The following is a 20117-nucleotide window of genomic DNA, read 5'->3' as shown; positions in this document are numbered from 1 at the left end:
GAAGCCAGAATCCACCGCGATTCATTTATACAGTCAACATCTCACGCGTTTTCATCAATTAAGTCATTCCCATCACTCGATTATTATAGACCACATAATTTTTCTTTGTAAGACGTTACTGGCACCTATCTTCGCCGCATGGGAAAGTGGGAACCCCTGTTTCCTCCCGTCGGTCTTCTTCTACGTTAATAAAGTATCTCGAACGGCCGGAGAAGACGAGGGAGCGTTGCTCGCACATAGCGGCGGAGATCTAGCCTCACTCATAACTAATGAATCGTAATTGTCGTATTTAATGAAGGATTAATATTTGAATCTCACTAATTGCAATCTTAAAGATAGTCAGTTATCTCAAACAACGAGAATTTAGGAAAAAAGCGGTGAAACGTGGCGACAAATGAGGACACCTGGTTTTGTCACCGTCCACGTGCCTCACGATCCAACGTTGGAAACAATAACGGACTGCACACTCTCGCCGCATGACGATATTTTAGAAACTCAATAAATCGGATCCGAAACGACATTATTAGGAGACAAAACCACGAACCGTGTCGGAAAAGCTACACCGTTATTAAAGCGTTGTACGGTAACGGTTACGGTTGGAAATTACCGGAAATAAATCTTGTTATTGATGATTATGGTTAATTTGGGTATTTGGTTTGTTAAAAGAAACGAATAATTAATATGTATTAGAGGACCGTATTTCGTAATTAGTAAATACTAAAAGACTGGTATGAGAAAAAAATTGAAAAAGTTTGGAGACGGTCTCACTTCACTCGTCGCTTTTCCGTCTTCTCTCCCGCTGGAGACAACCAATAAAGCGTGCTCGTCTCTTATGAACTGCACATAGGAGCAGTTATCTCCTTCGGCTCCGATCATCTGCTTATTTGGCTCTCTCGAAGGTCGCGTTGGGAGCCGGCGAGGATAACTCCGCCATGGCGGATGCGGCTAACCATCTGTGCAAGGGAGGGAATTTCTTCGCGGATTTGCATAGTCTGTTTAACCCTCTCCGAACCAGACGGACCAAGATCTTTGCATACGGTTTTCTGTTTGCCTTCGTCGCTTGTACGGCTTTCCTGGCCTTCAATCCGTCTGCGACGTCGTCCCCCTGGTTCGATAGGTTCTTCACTTCTTCTAGTGCGACTGCGTCCGGTTATAGATCTCAATTTCCCTCTTTATTCTCTTACATTTTCCCGGATTCGCCTGCTGTTTCTCCCTTTCCGTCTCCTTCTGAATCTTTGGTTGTTGATGTGAAGATTAATGGGTCTAAATCGGTGGGAGGGAAATCTCAGACACCGCCGGTGGGTGCTGAAGTTCCGGCGGGGAAGAATCATACGGGGGCCCCGACGGGAGGGGGTGTGAGTGAGGCGAGGGTTTCGAATTTTACTGCGTCGTTGGCTCGACGGAATACGACCGCAGGGGTTTGGGAGAAAGCGAAAAACGGTACGAGTTCTCCAGTTTCAGAGAATCACGTTGAGAAACGTCCGCGGATTCAGAGCAACGGGACTAGGCCGATTGCTGAGAATAGGCTAAACAGTACAAAACCGGTTCCGGAAGTTCAGATGAAGAAAGGTCCACGCGGTGAAGAGAACGAGACTAAGATTACTTCTGATATTCCCTTAAATGGGACTAAGCCCGTTTTAGATAATCAAATTAAGAACGAAACTAAGCAAGAGAGCAGGGCTCCAGCAGAGAAGAAAAAGACTGGTGCTGGGGCATCCTCCGTTGCTTCGAGTTCAAAAGAGGAGATTTCTTTGGATTCTTTGAGAAAATGCGATATATTTGATGGTAAGTGGGTGAAAGACGATTCTTATCCGCTCTACAAGGAAGGCTCTTGTCCTCACATCGACGAGCCCTTCGACTGTTTCCTCAATGGAAGGTCGGATAGAAATTTCCTGAAGCTTCGATGGCAGCCAAATGGCTGCAAAATCCCTCGGTATGTATATACGAATACACAGAATTGTTGTATTCTTTTAAAAACGTACATCGTATTATTTTCTCATTTGATGAAATTACTCGTTTTCTTTTCATTTTTTATAATTTTCTTCTTTCCTTTTACAGACTAAATGCCACAGACATGCTTGAGAGACTGAGGGGTAGACGTCTGGTTTTTGTTGGCGATTCCCTTAACAGGAACATGTGGGAATCGCTGGTCTGTATTCTCAGGAACTCTGTGAAAGATAAAAGAAATGTTTTTGAAGCGTCTGGAAGACGCGAATTTCGCACACAAGGGGCTTACTCCTTCCTATTTCAAGTAACTCAGCTGTTCACCCTTCTTGTTATTCTGCACTGTATATGTCTGAATTTACTAGGATTGAAAATCGGAAGTTCCTCCATTGAAATAATAGAATAGTGTCTTTTCATGGTTTTTTATTTTTAATTTCTGAATTTGATTGCATATATCTTATAAATAGGATTACAATTGTTCGGTGGAGTTCTTTCGATCACCATTTCTTGTGCAAGAATGGGAAATGCCAGAATCAAACGGAACAAAGAAGGAGACTTTGAGGCTCGACCTTATCGAGAGGAAGTCTGATAGATATAAAAAGGCAGATATTATTGTCTTCAACACTGGCCATTGGTGGACGCACGAGAAAACTTCCCTCGGGTAATTACTGATCTAAATTACTACCTGTGTTTTTTTTTGCATTTCATCTTGTTTTGTTTTCAATTCAGATGTTCATAAGAATCTTATTTCTTCCAGAAAAAAAAATTCCCTTCTTTGTCATTTGTTTTTAGTTTGGAATACGTAATATGAATGGGATTTCTTGCAGAAAGGACTACTACCAAGAAGGTAACCATGTCTATGGCCAGTTAAATGTTGTTGAAGCATTTCGCAAAGCCTTGGTTACCTGGGCAAAGTGGGTCGATACAAATGTGGATCCTAAGAGGAGTGTCGTTTTCTTCAGAGGTTACTCTGCTTCTCATTTCAGGTAATTTCTAGTAATAATATAAAATTAAGATTGCTATGTCTATGAAGTGAAAAAATCAACCTTTCCTTGGTTCTTTAAAGTTCTAAATCAATGTGAGAACCCAGCGAAGAAGGACAGTGTAGCTTATTCTCTTATTTATTACCCATTGACTTGAAAGGTGCATGTAGTAAAATACTTAAAAATCTCCTCTACTCCTACAGAATTAGGTTCCTGAAAACTTTTAATGTTTTTGTTATTATACTCAATGTTCTCTCTCTCCCTCTCTCCTTCCCCCCTCTCTTGATTATCAACAGATTGTGGAACTGCAGTAAGCTAGTAGAGAAACAAAGATTTGTGCAGGAACTTCAGTTCGTTCATTATTAAAAAAAAAAAAACTTCAGTTGGTTCATTTTCAAAACTAGTATCTCATAAGGAGAATGCCTGCCTTCAACCTTTGGAAGGATGAGTGCGCAAAAGACACACTCTTATCTTCCTTTTCCTTTCACTAAATAGAATGCTTTGTTTGACTTCGAATTTTATGTTTGTAGTGGTGGACAATGGAACTCTGGAGGAGCATGTGATTCAGAAACGGAGCCCATATACAATGAGACATACCTGGAACAGTATCCTCGGAAGATGAGGATCTTAGAGACAGTAATCAGTGAAATGAAGACACCCATATTTTACTTGAATATTACAAAAATGACAGATTATAGGAAGGACGCACACCCATCTGTATATCGCAAGCAACATCTTACAGATGAAGAAAGAAGGTCACCTTTGAGGTTCCAAGACTGTAGCCATTGGTGTTTACCTGGTGTGCCGGACGCATGGAATGAACTTCTCTATGCACTGCTGCTGACTAAATTACATTAGCGGGAGACGAGTGATCGAAAGAAAAGTGGAAAATCAAGTTGGCATGTTAGATCAAATAGGCATTTGTATTATATGTTCATTTTTGGTTCTTGCAGAGGTAAAAAAAAACATAAGTCTAGAGAATACGTGATGTCGAAACACTAGATAAAAAGGAAGTGGGTGCGGGGAAGAGGGTGTTTGTCCCCCACCTGATGAAGACCTGCATATTCTTTGGGGCCTAAGGCTTGAAGCATGTAAAGCTCTGTTCTTTTTCCTTTTCCCTTCATTTTTTTTTTCTTTTTGTATCGGTTCGTTTTAAATAAGAGATGTTTCTCTTCTGGTCTTTATCTTTCTCCTCCATTGTCCAGTGATTGATGTTGAACTTGAGGGAAATCCTAGTCGTCATGGTGGTTGAGCAACAAAGAATGATGAGTGGCTGTTTTGGAGCTAAGAGCAGTCGAAGTTGTTTATTGATAATCCCGGTTATAGTTGCAGGAAAAAGAAAGCAGGCAGTAATGGTGATCTGGGAAAGGAAGATGCCTTATCTTTCAGTTCTGTTTATTTAATCAAATCTCTTCGGAATCGTGATGATGAGGGGTGGGTCTCCCAAAGCCCTTTTGAGATGCTGCCATGCAAAGTAATTGAGCGATTTGTTTGGAACCCACAAAAGGGTAGAGAATGATGTCGAAATTTTCAAGCCCTATGATTTCATGTTGAAGCTGCGTTTCTTTCTGAGAGTGGGGCAAGTAACTGGTTTTGTTCTGTGCACTGTAGTTGGTAGCTTAAGAACCAAAAAGTAATTGAGCGATTTAATTTTAGAGTTCTGTTTGAGTTCAAACTTGGAATAAGACTTGTTAATTTTCTTTTTAGGTGGTTGACGATTGTTCTTATTTTCTTCTTACCTCTAAAGACAATCAATCCTTCTGATGTTTCGAATCCAACTCGGGTTTGATCAACATGAAACTACTGCTGAGATACTTCACCCTTGAACCACTTTTTACCTCCAAGATGGGCCCAAATTCGCTACTCACGGCTTTACTTGGATGATCCTGCTGAGATTTCCTTGGATTCGAAGCTCGGCTCGAACCTGTTAAAGGTGTCAAGCCCAAAGACAATCAGGCATAACGAGTAGTGGCTTCATTTTAGTCCCTTAATTTTACATCATTGTCAAAGATTAGGCCCATAGATTATTAATAGAGGTAAAATGGGCCAAGGCTTTGAAAAGAGTTCAATGCTCATCATTTTCCCTTACCAAGACTACACAAAACCCAATTACCAAAGATTGGGCCGACAGAGAAGTAATAGAGGTACAATGGGTCAAGGCTTTGAAGAAAGTTATTATCTCATAGAGAGCCAAAAGGGTCCAATGCTCAACCTTTTCCCTTACCCAGACTACAAAAAACCCAATTACCAATGATTGGGCCCATAGACAAGTAATAGAGGTAAAATGGGCCAAGGCTTTTAAAAGAGTTCTCATAGGGAGCCAAAAGGGCACCATGCTCATCCTTTTCCCTTGCCAAGACTACACAAAACCCAATTACTCCACCTCTAAACGCTGGTCTTATAATATGATCGACTTCCATTTGAAGAGTAGAAATAGAAGAGTCTTACACGGTTCTCGTAGAAAAGTTTCTCATAAAATATAATTAATATGAAAAAATCTTACAAGAGTATCTTTTAATTCAATTAGTTTTTCATATTAGTTGTTTACCTGTTATGAGAGGAAGACATAGGTACTTAACCCAGGACCATAACATCACACTCACCTAGCTCTGATACCAAATGTTAAATACCTACCCATACCATCTAAAAGACCGACCTGTTAGGAGTGGAAGACATAGGTACTTAACCTAGGACCATAACATTACCTTAATTTTAGTTAGGAGTTTTATTCTGGGTATAATTGGGATATCAGATAGTTTAATTAAACTCTTATTCACTGTATTCTCTCTATTATAAATAAATACCTTATATATTCAATTAAAACACAATCAATAAATTATTTTCTTTGAATCAAATTTCAATAAACGAAGGAGACAGGAACCTTGACAATATAGAGATGTTGAAAAATAGAGAAACCGAAACTGCGATCTAAGACAACGGTGTCACTCATCTATAGATAAGTTCTCATGTCACAAGCTAAAGAATAGAAATTCGATAGACTTGTCACAAATTGGATATATACTCAAAATTAAAATATATATACCCAAAATAGGTTTGTGCAATCAAATATCCTCACAAATGTAGGTATGAACTATGGGACCAATAAGACTAGCAATACTTGATGATTTTAAGTATACTACGTGATTCACTGTCACATCATTTATTAATATAAAAATATGAAAATCCATTGCCTACGTACCTGCTTGTGTCACAAAAAAATACAAAATTGACCTGTTTCATGAAAAAATAATTAAAAAAAATAAAAATACGTTACTAATTACCCTATTGAAGGGTATGTATGCCTTAAAAAATGATAGTGTCCTAGTCTGGCTCTGAAGAGTTTGTTATTTGGGTTTACAAGGTCTAAGATTTATGTTATCTCATATGTTATATTTTTAATATGACCATTCATATGTCACATTGTGTAAAGAAAACCAAGTGAATTGTTAAAAAAAAAAAATTCAAGTGGTAACAAAATAAAAATTATGAATGACAAATCTTCCGTACCTAACTGATGTTGCATAAGTGAATTAGCTAGAGAAAGTGACTAAAAATACGTTAGCATGTACGAAAAATGTGAGTAAAATTTTGAATCTCTTTAATTTACGAATAAAAAGGAGAGTTAGTATTCTGTCGTAAAAGATTACTATTTTTGTTTTACGAGATATTATTTATTATTTTTAATAAGTAAAATATAACGTCAGATATAAGAGAATGGAACGCGAAAAGCTAGACACTGAAACTTACCTAAACTCGATCAATCCACATCAAGGATGTGACAAAAGGCTGATGCATTTGCTTAAACAAAGTTAACCTCTTAAACTTAACACTTATCCTGATATTAAAATAAATGGGGCGGTTACCAAACATAAGAATTAACAAAGATATGTCTCAAAGTACAAAGCACATAACCAACAAAATAACCATTTGTCCACATTCATAAGCCACATAACCTAAAACCATAAACTACACAAATTTATTGGTAACATGACATGGTTATGCCAAATAGGAATTAGTGTTGATCATGACAAACCCCCCCTTAAACTCTAAATTAACCCAAGCACGCGCTAATCAATAGATTGAAGTGTGGAATTAGTCATTAAATATTAACACTTTTTCGTGATTTGTCTTAATTCTCGAATCCAATCATTAGTTGTTGCCTACCTCAAATCCATTGAATCTGGTTCTATCCCAAAATGACTAGTCATAACCGACCGACCGACCCGACCCAAAGAGGGATGTGTAGTGGGGATGTTAGGCTATCAAGGTCAGAACGGATTGAATAGGATTGGATTTAATCAAGTTTTAAACCGCTAATCAATAGATTAAATGTGGAATTAGTCATTAAATATTATCACTTTTTCATGATTTGTCTTAATTCTCAAATCCAATCATTAGTTATTGCGTACCTCGAATCCATTAAATCTAGTTCTATCCCAACATGACTAGTTATCACCCATGGACCCCAAGAAAGATGGTTAGTGAGGATGTTAGGCTACCAAGGTCAGAACGGAATCTAATAGGATTGGATTTAATCAAATCATGGCGTTTTAATTATTCTTTTAAGACTTGAGACAATCATTTAGGTGACTAAGCCGCCTTCTAAAGCAAGAATGGTCGGCGGTTTTTATATTTTCTTATTCCCTACAAGTCCCTTCTAAAATCCTTCTATCCAATCAATCATTCTTCTACAAGGTCACGTGCTTTTTCGAATTCAGGGAGCCTTTATCCTGCCGTTCATTTGTATCGGTGGTGGGCCCAAGAGTCGTCTTGGCAGATGGTCGAATCGGGGGCAATTTTGGTATTTTTGAACCTTATATTTTTCATCTATAATTTTTTTGCCTAAAAACAAATTCTAAAAGAAAAAAAAAGCAGACGGATCCGAGTACCGGTGGATCCGAAACCCGATAACCCACCCCGCCCCTGTCTCGTCCAAAACGTAACTCCAAAAAACCGAAACACCATATGACACGTCTTTAACGAAGGTTCCATGGAAAGAAGCCCTCCAAAATCTGACATATTTACAAAGTCAGCCATTTTGTCCGGTTAAGCGGCCGACTGGTGCGGCTGGGGAACTGTGTAAAACCGGTTTTTGGGTAAACCGATCGGGGCGAAGCCGGCGGCTTTGGTGGCGGAATCGGCCGCGCCGGTGGCGGTTGTGGTGGTGGCGACTCGCTCGCATGAAGGGCACATGGTGAGGGTTGTCGCGGGAAGCTGCATGTAGAAGGGGTGGGCTGTTTTCAAGGCGCGGAGCTCCTGCAACTCCTTTTGCAGTCTTCGATTTTCTTCCGTTAACGTCTCGCAGCATCTTTTTAGGTACTCGCAGTCCACCTCCGTCTGCTTCAACTTAGTTCTGTAGAGATTTTCGCTTTGACATCAGTGAAACCATTCAAGTTCGATTAAGTAACAGAACTGCAATAAAAAAGACGCTTTTGACGATTCAGGAAGACGAGAGTTTCTGATGTTTGTTTGGTTTCTGGTTAAATAAGACTTCAACCTCGAAAATGTTCTCAAAAATTTATTATTCCAGTAAGAAAACGGACAGATGTATATGAAAAGGGAAGAAAAAACCAACCTTGCTCTTCGGTTTTGGAACCAGACTTCCACTTGTCTTGGCCGAAGATTCAACTGTTTGGCCAGCGCGAGCTTCTGTTTCTGAAATTTGAACGGAAGTATCAGTATAAGAACGGAGACTCTCATCGTTCGTTATTTTTCTCTTTCTTTCTGTCGATTGTCGGAAAATTGTTTATATAAATTTTTATGTTGCTTACCGGATTCAGGGTGTTATGTTCTTTGAAGCTTTCTTCGAGGAAAGCCGACTGTTCTTTGGAAAGACGAAGCTTTTTTCTGGCAAGACCATTTTCTTCCTCGTCACTCGCTCTCGATGAAGCTCTGTCCATCTCAGTTTCGTTTGCGGCAGTCGGGTCCGAATCTTTTCGTTTCGCAGCGATTCCTCTTTTGTAAATGGAAAAATCCATTTGGAACGAAGAAACCGTGCTGTTAGGGGACGATATCGCCGCCCCATCGTCGATTTCTTCGCCCAGAGGCAGTTGATTCACATCGAAACCTCGAGTTGTTGAAGCTTCTGAATTTCCTGAAATTTTTTACCAGAATACAATCCATCATGACCGATGTCACGCGTAACAAGAATGAACTTCCTATTGTCATAAATCTCCACCACGTAAGGAGAAAAATAAAAGGAATCAGAGATCTGTAAGTCTTGAACCAGAACATCAAACAGAAACTCTTAAAAAGTTCTGGGGTAGAAAGAAGTACGAAATCTTCGAAGGGGAAAAAAAAGAACGGAATCCAAAGAAATCATGAAAATAACTAAAAAAGGAACCTAAAGTCCTTAAAAGACTCTGCGCAAAGGAAATTCCAGAAACAACTTAAATCATAAAAAAATGGATCATCAGAAGTGGGATACAGAAAACACAGATCTCATAACTCGTAAAGCTTTTTTTTTTTTTTTTTTTTTAGCTAAAAATAAAAACCCTCAAATCCTAGCCACGCTTAGGCTTGACAAAGAAAAAAAAAAAAAAAACAGGCATCTTACCATGATCGCCTTGCCATGCAAGTCCCATTTGCGGAGGCGGCTGACGAGGGACAGGAGCAAGAGGAAGAAGCTCCAACTGCACAGGCCTCTCCACCGAACCCCTCCCCTCTTTTTCTCCATCATCTCCGCAGTCCCTCTCCTCCCCACATCTTCTCTCGGCATCCTCCTCTCTCCTTCCCAACCCAACCCCCAAGCCTATACAAAACCCTAATCCCTTGCTCCCAGTAGCGCTTCTGTCCATGAAAGCAAACGCCTTCGGAGCCTCACCCAGACTCAATCCCAGCTCCATCGCTTCCAAAGTAGTAAAAAAAAAAAAAGTCCAATACCGCACCGATGAAAGTGAGGATTAGAAATACCAAAAGCAGCGGCCTTTTTATAGACTCATCTGATAAAAACGCACGCCCTCTCTCTCTTCCCCGTTTGACCGACAAACTCAGGTTGACAAACACACGTGAAATAAAGAAGCAAATGGAAAAGGAAAAACAAGAAAAGAAAACTCGAAAAAGGATTGGCTGAGTTTTATTGCCTCCTCGCCATCCTCACTGTGTCGTGCTCTCTGCGTTAAATAATGGAAGCCAAAGATGGAAAAGGCAAAGACATGCAGAAAGAAATCCGGTCACGGCCTGGAGTCCTTTTAAAAACTACACTATCTGCGAAATCTTTCACCAGAATGGTAACCGAAACCCCATTTTAAAAATCGTCAGAGAAACCCAACAAGGATTCGTATTCGTGAGAGGCGATCGTGGAAAGCCAGAAAGCACACCCAGGAGTGAGCTGACCGAGCACCGCCATTATCAGATAAGACTTTCAATCAAAACATTTACTGTGGGGGAGCCTTTTAATTATTGCAACCTCACCAGACGCCAGACACGTCACGCCCTTTCCCGATTCTTCAGATTCGGCGTAATCTCTTTAGTCCGACTCCGAGTCCGAGCCGCCTCGTTCCCCTAGTTTGGGTCAAAGGGATGGGCACGGCATGCGTGGTGGGGCCCCAGAAAGGTTAGGTCACAAATGTCATGCTTTTAGGATCATTGCAATAATTGAAGTCATGCAGAGTTTAATGATAGGTGGAAGGTTGGGAGGAGGAGACATGAGAGAAGCATGAATTCGGGGATGCCCCCTGCCGGTGGGTCCCTCTCCTTCCGTCACGCCTTTTGACATAAATAACGTTTTTTATTTCCTTTTTCGGTTTTCACTTTCTTAAACTCTTATTCCTACTTTACCCTTAAAAGTGATAAAAAACTCTGACAATCCCATGACAATGGGTTTTGATCAAGGACAGAGTTTACTTCCCAAAACTTTACTTGGTTGTATAAAATTGTAATTAAATATTTTTAAATTATTTTAAATTATTTTTTATTTAATTTAAAAATTAGATGCACCTAAATTAAACAGATTTATAGCTCTTTTTTCTTTCTTATATAAAATATTAAAAAAAAAAGTTTAATACAATGGATGAGTAGGACCTGGGTAATATCCTGCGGTCAAGGGTATTTTAGGTATTTTAATGTTAAAAAGAAGTTTAATAGAGAAGCGTGGAAATGTGACACGTGGTGAGTCCAGAGTCACGTGAGCCGTACGTAGCGTCAATGGTATCTAATATCAGCCGTGTTGAACCAGGCAGCTCGCAAGCCGACTGGGGCAGGGGGGAGGAGCAGGCGTACAGACTGGGCCGTCACGTGATAAGGGGAGTTTGGTTTGAAAGGAGAGAGAGAAGAGGAGGCAGGGCAACGATGACGGTTACGGCGGTAGAGGGAGTAATGCCCTCCTGAAAGGGGACAATTCTGCAGAAGCAATCATTAGTACGGCGAGAGCGGTGAAGAACCTAAGCTTAACCCCGCGGGCCCCACTAGCAATTATGATGGGTTGATTGAACGGTCCCTCGGTTTGGCGCTCGTTCTTTGAATCTTCACGTTTCCAACTCCCTCCTTATCTCTCTCGCTCCTCCGTCGCCATTCCCTCATCGTTATCCCCCCCTTTTTCAACGTCGAAGCAGCCACAGCGGCAACTCGGCCAAAGCAAGCTATCCTGCTCTCCCACTCCCTCTCCCTCCTTTATTATTTCAATACCGATCAAGCCGCGTTGCCTACACTGCATAAATACAAGGATTACGCCTTTTCTGGGTTGCCTGAGAAAAAGGGCGAAACGAATCTGAAATTCACAGCGACTTCGGAGAAAAAGAGAGAGAGAGAGAGACAGGAAAGAGAAGACGAGATGGACGGCTGAGCGCAGAGTCTGTCGGAAGGAGATTTTCGGTGTCAGAGGATCTACGTACGGTCGTAATCGAATCCTGTTGGGACGCCTATCGAATAGTAGTAGATAGTAGAATAGCCACGTAGTTGAACCCCATGCGCCACTGTCAATCGTGATGATGCTCCCTCGCGTCATGCTCGCTCGTCGTCCTCACTGGTCTCGTCTCTTGCGTATACAAACCGGAACATCCATTTTCTCGTCCACTGCTACTGTTTTCCATCGGGAGAGAAACGCGGGGACGTTACAGAGCGGACATAATCGTTTTTCTTCGAGCACTTAGTCAACTGAAGCAACTGGCTGGAAACTAAATGAGGAAAACGAAGAGGAAAAGGGTTTCCAACCTCCGCATGCAGCGAAGAGAGGGGATAAAGGCAGACAGTATGATTGGACTGGTTGTTATGCCTCATCATAGAAAAAACAAACCATTTCCCTAATCAAAATGTCTCTGCTGTAACAGGAACAGCTCTCTCCTTCAATGATTTGATTTGATTTGATTATTAAACGAGGGAGGGGGGAGGGGAGGAGTTGACGAAGACACAACACTCCGGTTCGATGGTTTATTTTTCTATGGTTGCAGAGAGATGATGATAATGATGAGGATATCCAAGGAGGAATAGATCTGGTAATCATCACGAGTCGACTCTTGTTCCCTTCTTTGACCGTTTTGCCCCTTGACAACGTCATCGAAAACGACTCATCATCTAACGGTGGGTTTTGTTTTGAGACTGAGGATGGGGGGGCTACGGAGGACTCGCGGCTGTCTTCTCACATTAAGGCGGTCTTGCCGGATCTTTTATGCATGGAGCCCCGAACCCGTGATTCTTCTTCCCCTGTGGCCTCCTACCCTCTGGTCCGTATTTGTCCAGAGGCAGACAGTGATCTGACGGGAACATAAATGAGACGCCAGTGAGAGACGGTGGCTTTTGTTAGTATATTTAGACTTTAATTATTATTAATTAAAACATAATTTTTAATTAGTCATTTTGGATGAATCTAACGCCATCAGAGGGAGACAGAGCCAGACAGAACTGGTCCAGTTTGTGCTTTGTTTAATTTGTTTTTTATTGAAATATTTATTTATTCTTAAGTAATACTTAACAGAAATTAATATTAATTAAAAGGAAAAAATCGTAATGGTATTAATGCGGCAGATAAGATTGATCAAGGATCTCTCTCTCTCTCTCTCGTGTGGTCAATCATGATCCTTTCCTCCAGCAATCATGTCCACGCAGAGAGCAGAGCAGAAAAGATAAAGGGCCAAAGCAACGCGAGTGGGATTCAAGTGTGGCGGAAACTGAAACAGATAGACTCGGGAGCTATCTTCGTCAGAGAGCCATCATCGATACGTAGACTAATCTCACGCTGATATATTCACCAATAACAACGCGGGGAAGAAGGAGGAGGAGCAGCGGTGCAGTAGGCAGTTGCATTTGTTCCGGGGAAGAGCGGAAAAGCTCGACAGCATCTGGCCGTCAGCCTCGCTGGGAGATCGCAACAGTAATGATTGGATTGAATTGGAAGAAGAAACTTAATGGAATCACGTCTGGAAAAAAAAAAAAAAAGTGGGTGAGGATGCAGGCTCTCTGCCGAGCTCTGCCACTGCTCCCTGGCAATCAATCCCACTTCGGTTTTTTTTATTGTATTTGATCTCCAATAGGGAGAGATCTGTGGCGATGTCGAGAAGGGGATGATGAGACACTTGGGAAGACGATGACGGAGAATGATCTTGTCTCTATTTGTTAATGATAGTTCTAATGATGGAACACGGTATTGGTAGAGTGATTAGAGGGTTTTGTCTTTCTAAATTTTGGTGATTAAGGAGGGGTTTAGTTGTTAGAAATAAGCGATTTTAACATAGTGGAGCCACAAGAGTTTCAAGGGTAGACTCATGCACTACTTAATAGCTTTAGCATATTTACGTGGCTAATGAATTTATTGGACCGGCGGTTTGGTTTGCTCATTTTCGATTCGAAGTAGTTCGAGTCACTTGTAATGAATTGAATTTACAAGTAGATGCCATTGACCAGTTCAGCCTCCTACTGACGTACAGAAAACATATTTTTCTTTGCTAGCGAGATGAGTTTTAATGTAGATTTGGATTGGTGGTGAGAGTGGACTGATCCAAGGCCTCTCAAGTTGGTCTCCGAAGAAAAGGAAGAAAAAAGAGATGGAGAAGACGAAGCAACGAGGTGAAAAAGCAGCCAATCGAAAGGAAAGCTTGGGAATGATGAGTTCCGGTGAGAAAAGAACTAAATATGTTTTCGGAAATGGAAGGCAATGCTTCATGGCTAAGAAACACTCGAGATAGGAAATCTAAAGCCTAATGACTCCGTCCCCATCAAAGAGAGAGAGAGAGAGAGAGAGAAAGAAAAGAAAAGAAAAGGAAAAGTAAGGCACACAGTGAAAAGCCATGGAGGCGAAGGTCAACCAGCAACGCTCAGTTTTTCTGCTTTTTTTTCCGGGATTAATCAATGGAGGCATCATGCCGCTTTCATAACTATCATTCCTCCTGGGATTGCTCAAAGTCAGCCTTTGTTGTTTCTTCTTTGTCGTGGAGGAGGCGGAGGAATCCAAAGTTTTGATGCCGTGTTCTGTGTACCCGGCCATGGATGTCTCCTTTTGTTCTTCTTCTGCTGTGGCCTATAGAGCGGCGGATGATGAACGGGGCACTGATTTCTGGGTATCCAAGAACACTCAATTCAGAGTCAAAAGGATTTTATTCAGTATTTTTTTCTTTAAAAGCAAAGAGAACAAGAACAGGTTGATCATTAATAAACTTTTTCCCATTGATGCATGAAATATTATAAATTTAAACAAAACTATAGGGTACAAAAATGTTTCTGATATAAATCTTTTGTCCAAATTAATAGTAGTTTTGAAATAATTATTCTCATTTTCTATGGTTGGACTAGTACTTATACTTAAGAGATCGATATTAGAATCATTATTGTGTCTTAACTAAAGGCCAAATATTTGGAGAAAACACATGGGATGATGGTTGACATAAACCATCACAAGTTGAGGTGATTTATCTTTTGATGATGCCCCTTCACCATGACCATGTTGGTTTGAGTTCTATGGTTTGCTTCGAGTTCTATATCAAGTGTGTCTAACAATATGACCTTAGTCCACCAATGGCATCTCCTCTGTAGCATTTGACAAACTCTTCTATTTGTCCATGTTTGTTCTACCCTCACTTTGGAACTCTTTGTGTTCACTATTTCTCACAAATCTTACTATGATAATTACACATTTTGAATCAATGAAACACACAAACAAGTATAATGAACTTGATAAAGAGATATTGCTCAATCTTATCACAGTTATTCACTAAAGCCAAAAGTATCTTATTGTATTCAGTTGGATCAAGTTCTAACTCTTTATTCGTGCTTAACTCAAGATCTCCATCATAATTCCAATAAGTTATATTGAACCAATAAGCGTTTTCCACCCTTAGAGACCCCCCCCCCCCCCCCCCCCCCCCCCCCTTATCCTCTCTTCCTAACTACCCCTTCCCCCAAGACTGCCCCTAAAGTCTCCTATCCTCGCCCCCTCCCTACCTAGTCTTTCCCACCTTGTCCACTCGGTTCCCCCACTCCATCCCTTAGTGCCCCCTACTCTCACCGACAGGTGTCCCCATTCGACCCTAATTGGTATTCCCCACTCTCCCTCTAGGTCCCTCCATTCCATCCTCTATACACTTGATGCTAAATATTACCATTTGTTATTAATGTATAAGGAATTTTACTAAATTATCCATTAACAAAAAAATAACCAACTTTCAAACAATATAAAAATACCCAATTTTGACCAATCAACAAAACGTGTATAGTCCAAGAGGACACTTCAACTTTGACCACATATATGGTGCCGCATCAGCACCCAAATCAATTAACGACAGGTCATCTAACATATCATCACATCACCATGTCATCGGACATAGTATGACATGTCATCATTCCACATCATCAATGCATCGTGTCAACACTCCACATTATTAAACCTTTTCCCCATTTTTTTCTTTTTTATTTAATTTTTATAATTTAAAAATATTAATTTCCGTTTTTAAAAATCTTCGTTACCTTCTATTTAATATAGTAAAAAATAAAAAAATATTGATTATTTAAAAATATTTTTCTAATGTAATTAATACCTTACAATATTGATTTAAGATATTATTAAATTTAATACAATATTTTTAAAAAAATTAATTTGAATCATATTTTTTGTAATAAAAAATATAAAATGTGTATTAATTAATTAAATTTTATATTCTTACCTATTTAACACTCTTCATTAAAGATATAATATTTTTAATTTTAAAACAATTTGAAAAAATATTTTTGTTTTCAAAAATGTTATTTATGGGTACACATTTAATTACCTTTTTTATTGTAATAAAATATCAAAAATTATGTTTAATTATTTAAAAAATCTTTTTCTAATGTGATTAAAACCTATCATTATAGATTTTAGATATTTTTAATTTTAAAATATATATTCTAAAATTATTTAATTATAAAAAATCTTGTTTGTCAGTACATGTTTTATTACCTTTTATTTACAATAATAATTTTTTTCATAAATTATTATTCTTATTTTATATTTTATTATTATAAATAGTAGGTAATAAAAAGTGCCTATAAATAACATTTTCAAAAAAATAATTTTTTTAAAATATTTAAAATATCTTTAATCAATAATGAAATGCTAAATAGATTATAATATGATTTTTAATTAATTAATATATAAATTTATATATTTTTAAAAAATAATATAAGGTAATAAAACTTGTCCCGTAAAAAAAAAGATTTCTAAAAAACTAAAATATTTTTTTCAAACATTTTAAATTTTAAAATATCCTAAATCAGTAATGAAATATGATAAATATATTAGAATATAATTTTAAATTATTGAATATACATTTTTAATATTTTTTAATTATAAAAATGAAGGTAATAAAAAATGTGCCAAAAAATTAGATTTTTAAAAATTAAATTAATCTTTTTTCATAAAAAAATCAAATCTTAAGCTCCGAAACCATATAGAAATTGATGATAGAATATTTCCTGATGGTATTACTTTCATTGAGACATGTATTTATAGTTACAAAATAATAAAAGGATTTACATGAATGTAGAGTTACAAGTGTACATGACTGTAGAGCTACAAGTTGAGACGATTTTAACTTCTCTTATCTTGATCATCTTGATCTCTATCAATTATTCCATTAGTATTCCAACAATAATAGTTTCTCGTTTTTCTTAAGTCTTATTTCTCAAATTTTATATTTATTTGGATGTTTCACTCTCTTGCCATATTTTTTATATAGACAATTATATATCGTTGGAAAGATATTTGAGTCTAGTTTCCAACTCAAATATAATCATTGAAATCAGATTATTTTAGAAAGAGAAATCCACATCTAAAGCATGAAAGGTAAAGAGCAACATGAAAGTTTCTTGCACCAATAGAAGGCTTCAAGTTTTGAGCCATTTTATGCAACTAAGAATGCGACTTTATATGATGAATTATATATCAAAAGACATATATGTAAGTCTATTTTCTTACCTATTCAACCAATTCTCATTTTGAGTTTTGTAGATGAAGATATCAATCTCGTAAGAGTCAATGGTCATGCAAGCCAAAAAGGAAAGAGTACTCCGTTTGACTAGATGACAAAGACCAAAATCTATCAAATTTCAAAAGAAATATATTTTATGAGGAAAAGTTATACTTTGTGGAAAACTATTTAAGTCTAGTTTTATAAGGAGAAGATTTCATGTCAATTTGATCTATATTTAAGGGGATTTTCACATTGGAAGAATAAATGGTCATGCTGGTATACTCTTGCATGTGAAGGTCTGGATTTAAGCCGAATTTTTTGCTTAAATTTTTGAGTAGTTGTTATTGATCAACAATATCAAGAAAGTATCTCATGATTTACCCTTGGAAAGTGTTTTTTTTTTGTTAACCAACAATATCTGGAAAGAATCTTTAGAAGATCATCTTATTTTTAGAAATTTGATTTATTTGTCAAAAATTGCCTTGCCTAAAGATTTCAAGAAAAAAAAAGGTAAGGAAAGGTGTCTTCATTGGTAAGTTAGCACCAATTGAATGGGGAAACTACCTTATTTAGAAGATTTTTCTAGCCACGAATTTTGTGAGATTTTATTGGTATTTTAAAAGATGACAAAGAATTTGATTTGGTATCCTTGCCTAAAAAATTAAGGCAAGAAAAGATTAAAATATTTGGCTTAGTTTGAGTAACTTGATTTACAATATTTGAGTTAGTGAAGTTCTTGATACTAATCTTCTTTTACTTGATCATATAAGAGGTGGATTAGTACTTAAGCTTGCAAAATATTTGTTGACTTCAAGTTGGGATCATTGACATTATCTCCTACCTTAAGGAGGAGAATAGAAGGATGAACACATTTGGGATTATTTAATTGATTGATTATCAAACACAATTGGTTCAACTTATTATTAGTAGTCTATTACTCAGCTTGACTCATTTACTCACTATCAAAGTTACTATCTACTACTGGCATAACTTCAGTTTGATTATTACCTTGGATTATCCTCAACTTATTACTTGGTGCATATCTTCCTCATTCAAGGATGAACTTGTTGTAGATTATCTTCCTTATTGCTCTAAAGGACTTTTACTACCTACTGGTTATCTGCTGCTATTTGGTATGTGTTATTTGGGCATTGGCCCATATCTGCTATAGATATTTTGTGTCTCTGATTGAGACATTATTACTGCATAAGGATTTCTTGATTGCTGATTGTTGTCAACATTGGTTATTCTGATGAAGAAGAAAACACATGGTGGCCCCATAATATTATCTTTCGATTATTAGACTTTACCCCACTTGTTTGGCGTTTTTACTCCTACTACTCAAGAGTCGATGCCTTGTGGAGGGTAATAGAAAATTTTATTACTACACTTCTAAGCAATGCTTATAGACCTACTACCTACATAGAATATAAGTGTGTCCAACATCCAGGGTGAGTCAAGTCTATTAATCACCCAATAGGTGTTTTTTGAGCTACCTTGAGAAAGCGGGTAGACTTATGCCCCATAGTAGGGCTACTTTTAAGGTTGTGAAATTGAGTGGAAAGTATTTAGACCATTTGATAGGAGTATGGAGCAATGTCTTACAACTAGGAGCGATTTTACTCTCTTATATTATGTCAATAGGATCTCCAAGAGACCAATAACTTGAGGGGGAGTGTTGAAAGATGGGCTTTAACCCATATGACCAAGGAAGGCCCACACATCCAAGTGTGTTAGAAGATGGACTCTAGCCCGTTAGACCAAGGAAGGCCCACACATCCAAGAAATATGAAAGATGGGCACAAGGCTCACAGACCAAGGAAAAAACCCACAAGTCCACTAGTGATGACATATGGTAAATAAAGAGTCATCTAATAAAGATGACACTGATGTAATTAGTTTTAAGTTCTAGAGGCATAATTATAATATTATAGAATTATTAATCTCTAAATTGAGCTTTCGGAGAAGGGTTAGGACACAAATCCATAACCTCTTTCTTCCTCCTATTTTCTCCCAATCTGTTCTCCCTTTTTCTCTAAGAGCTAAATCCATGGAGTTTTGAAAATCAATACAATTTAATAAGAAATGGATGAAATAAATATCTAAAACCAGGAATTAGGAAACACAATACGCATAATACACTATCAGACAAATAAAAATAAAATCCACGTGCCGATCCCATCCTATTCACTTGACTTTACAATTAAAAACTCCTCACCGCATGCACACCATTCCATATCACTCCAATAATAATACAATTTCAAAAATATCATCAATTCAAACATTAGATGAAATGTAAACATTAAAACATATAATAAAGACATAATATGCATCACACAAAATAACTCATAAAGTAATTAAAAAGTCCATGCGATGGTCACCATTCCATAACAGTCTAATATTAATACAATTTAGCAAACTTAAAAAATAAAGAAAACACCATAAAAATTGAGTTTCTTATAAAATGAATAAATAAATGAATAACATGATTACATTAATTATACCATAACAAATGGAATTCTCGTGTCACTCTATCCCTCTCTCACACAGTATCACATTCAAAATCAGATATATGATTGTTAAATATTTTTTGTTATAAATTACATAATGGATATTTAAATTTTATTTTATTTGGGTGATTTAATTTTTATGTTTAAAATTATGAATTGAATAAAATTGTGATATCTAGTTAAAATAAACTAATAAAACTGAATGATAGAAATGTGGAATATATAAGAGTTTAAGGATGAAACAATGCTAAATTTATCAACTAATCTAAGATAATACTAATTAAATTATAATGTAAATAAAATAA

The 20117-nt window shown here is 37.7% G+C and overlaps 2 protein-coding genes across 2 annotated transcripts; one reads left to right on the top strand and one right to left on the bottom strand.

Moving 5' to 3' along the window:
- The first annotated feature begins 794 nt into the window (after positions 1-794).
- Positions 795-4107, top strand: LOC137959217 (protein trichome birefringence-like). Its single transcript, XM_068806582.1, has 5 exons — positions 795-1933; positions 2059-2251; positions 2412-2605; positions 2772-2930; positions 3458-4107. The coding sequence occupies exons 1-5, from the start codon at positions 933-935 to the stop codon at positions 3783-3785; spliced, it is 1875 nt and encodes a 624-aa protein (XP_068662683.1). The 5' UTR covers positions 795-932; the 3' UTR covers positions 3786-4107.
- A 3673-nt stretch (positions 4108-7780) lies between these two features.
- Positions 7781-9772, bottom strand: LOC137959963 (homeobox-leucine zipper protein HOX11-like). The gene is made up of 4 exons (XM_068807399.1): positions 9484-9772; positions 8699-9021; positions 8503-8582; positions 7781-8280 (listed from the first exon to the last, which is right to left on the bottom strand). Exons 1-4 carry the CDS (start codon positions 9770-9772, stop codon positions 7974-7976), a joined length of 999 nt encoding a protein of 332 aa, XP_068663500.1. The 3' UTR covers positions 7781-7973.
- Positions 9773-20117: the final 10345 nt, after the last annotated feature.

This window comes from Aristolochia californica, unplaced genomic scaffold, assembly GCF_029961685.1.
Source record: "Aristolochia californica isolate CCGP_79_NKW_82.1479 unplaced genomic scaffold, dmAriCali1.0.hap1 SCAF_3, whole genome shotgun sequence".
In the NCBI taxonomy this organism is placed as follows: domain Eukaryota; kingdom Viridiplantae; phylum Streptophyta; class Magnoliopsida; order Piperales; family Aristolochiaceae; genus Aristolochia; species Aristolochia californica.
Note: the sequence above shows the minus strand (reverse complement) of the source record. Positions and strands in the feature narration are given on the sequence as shown.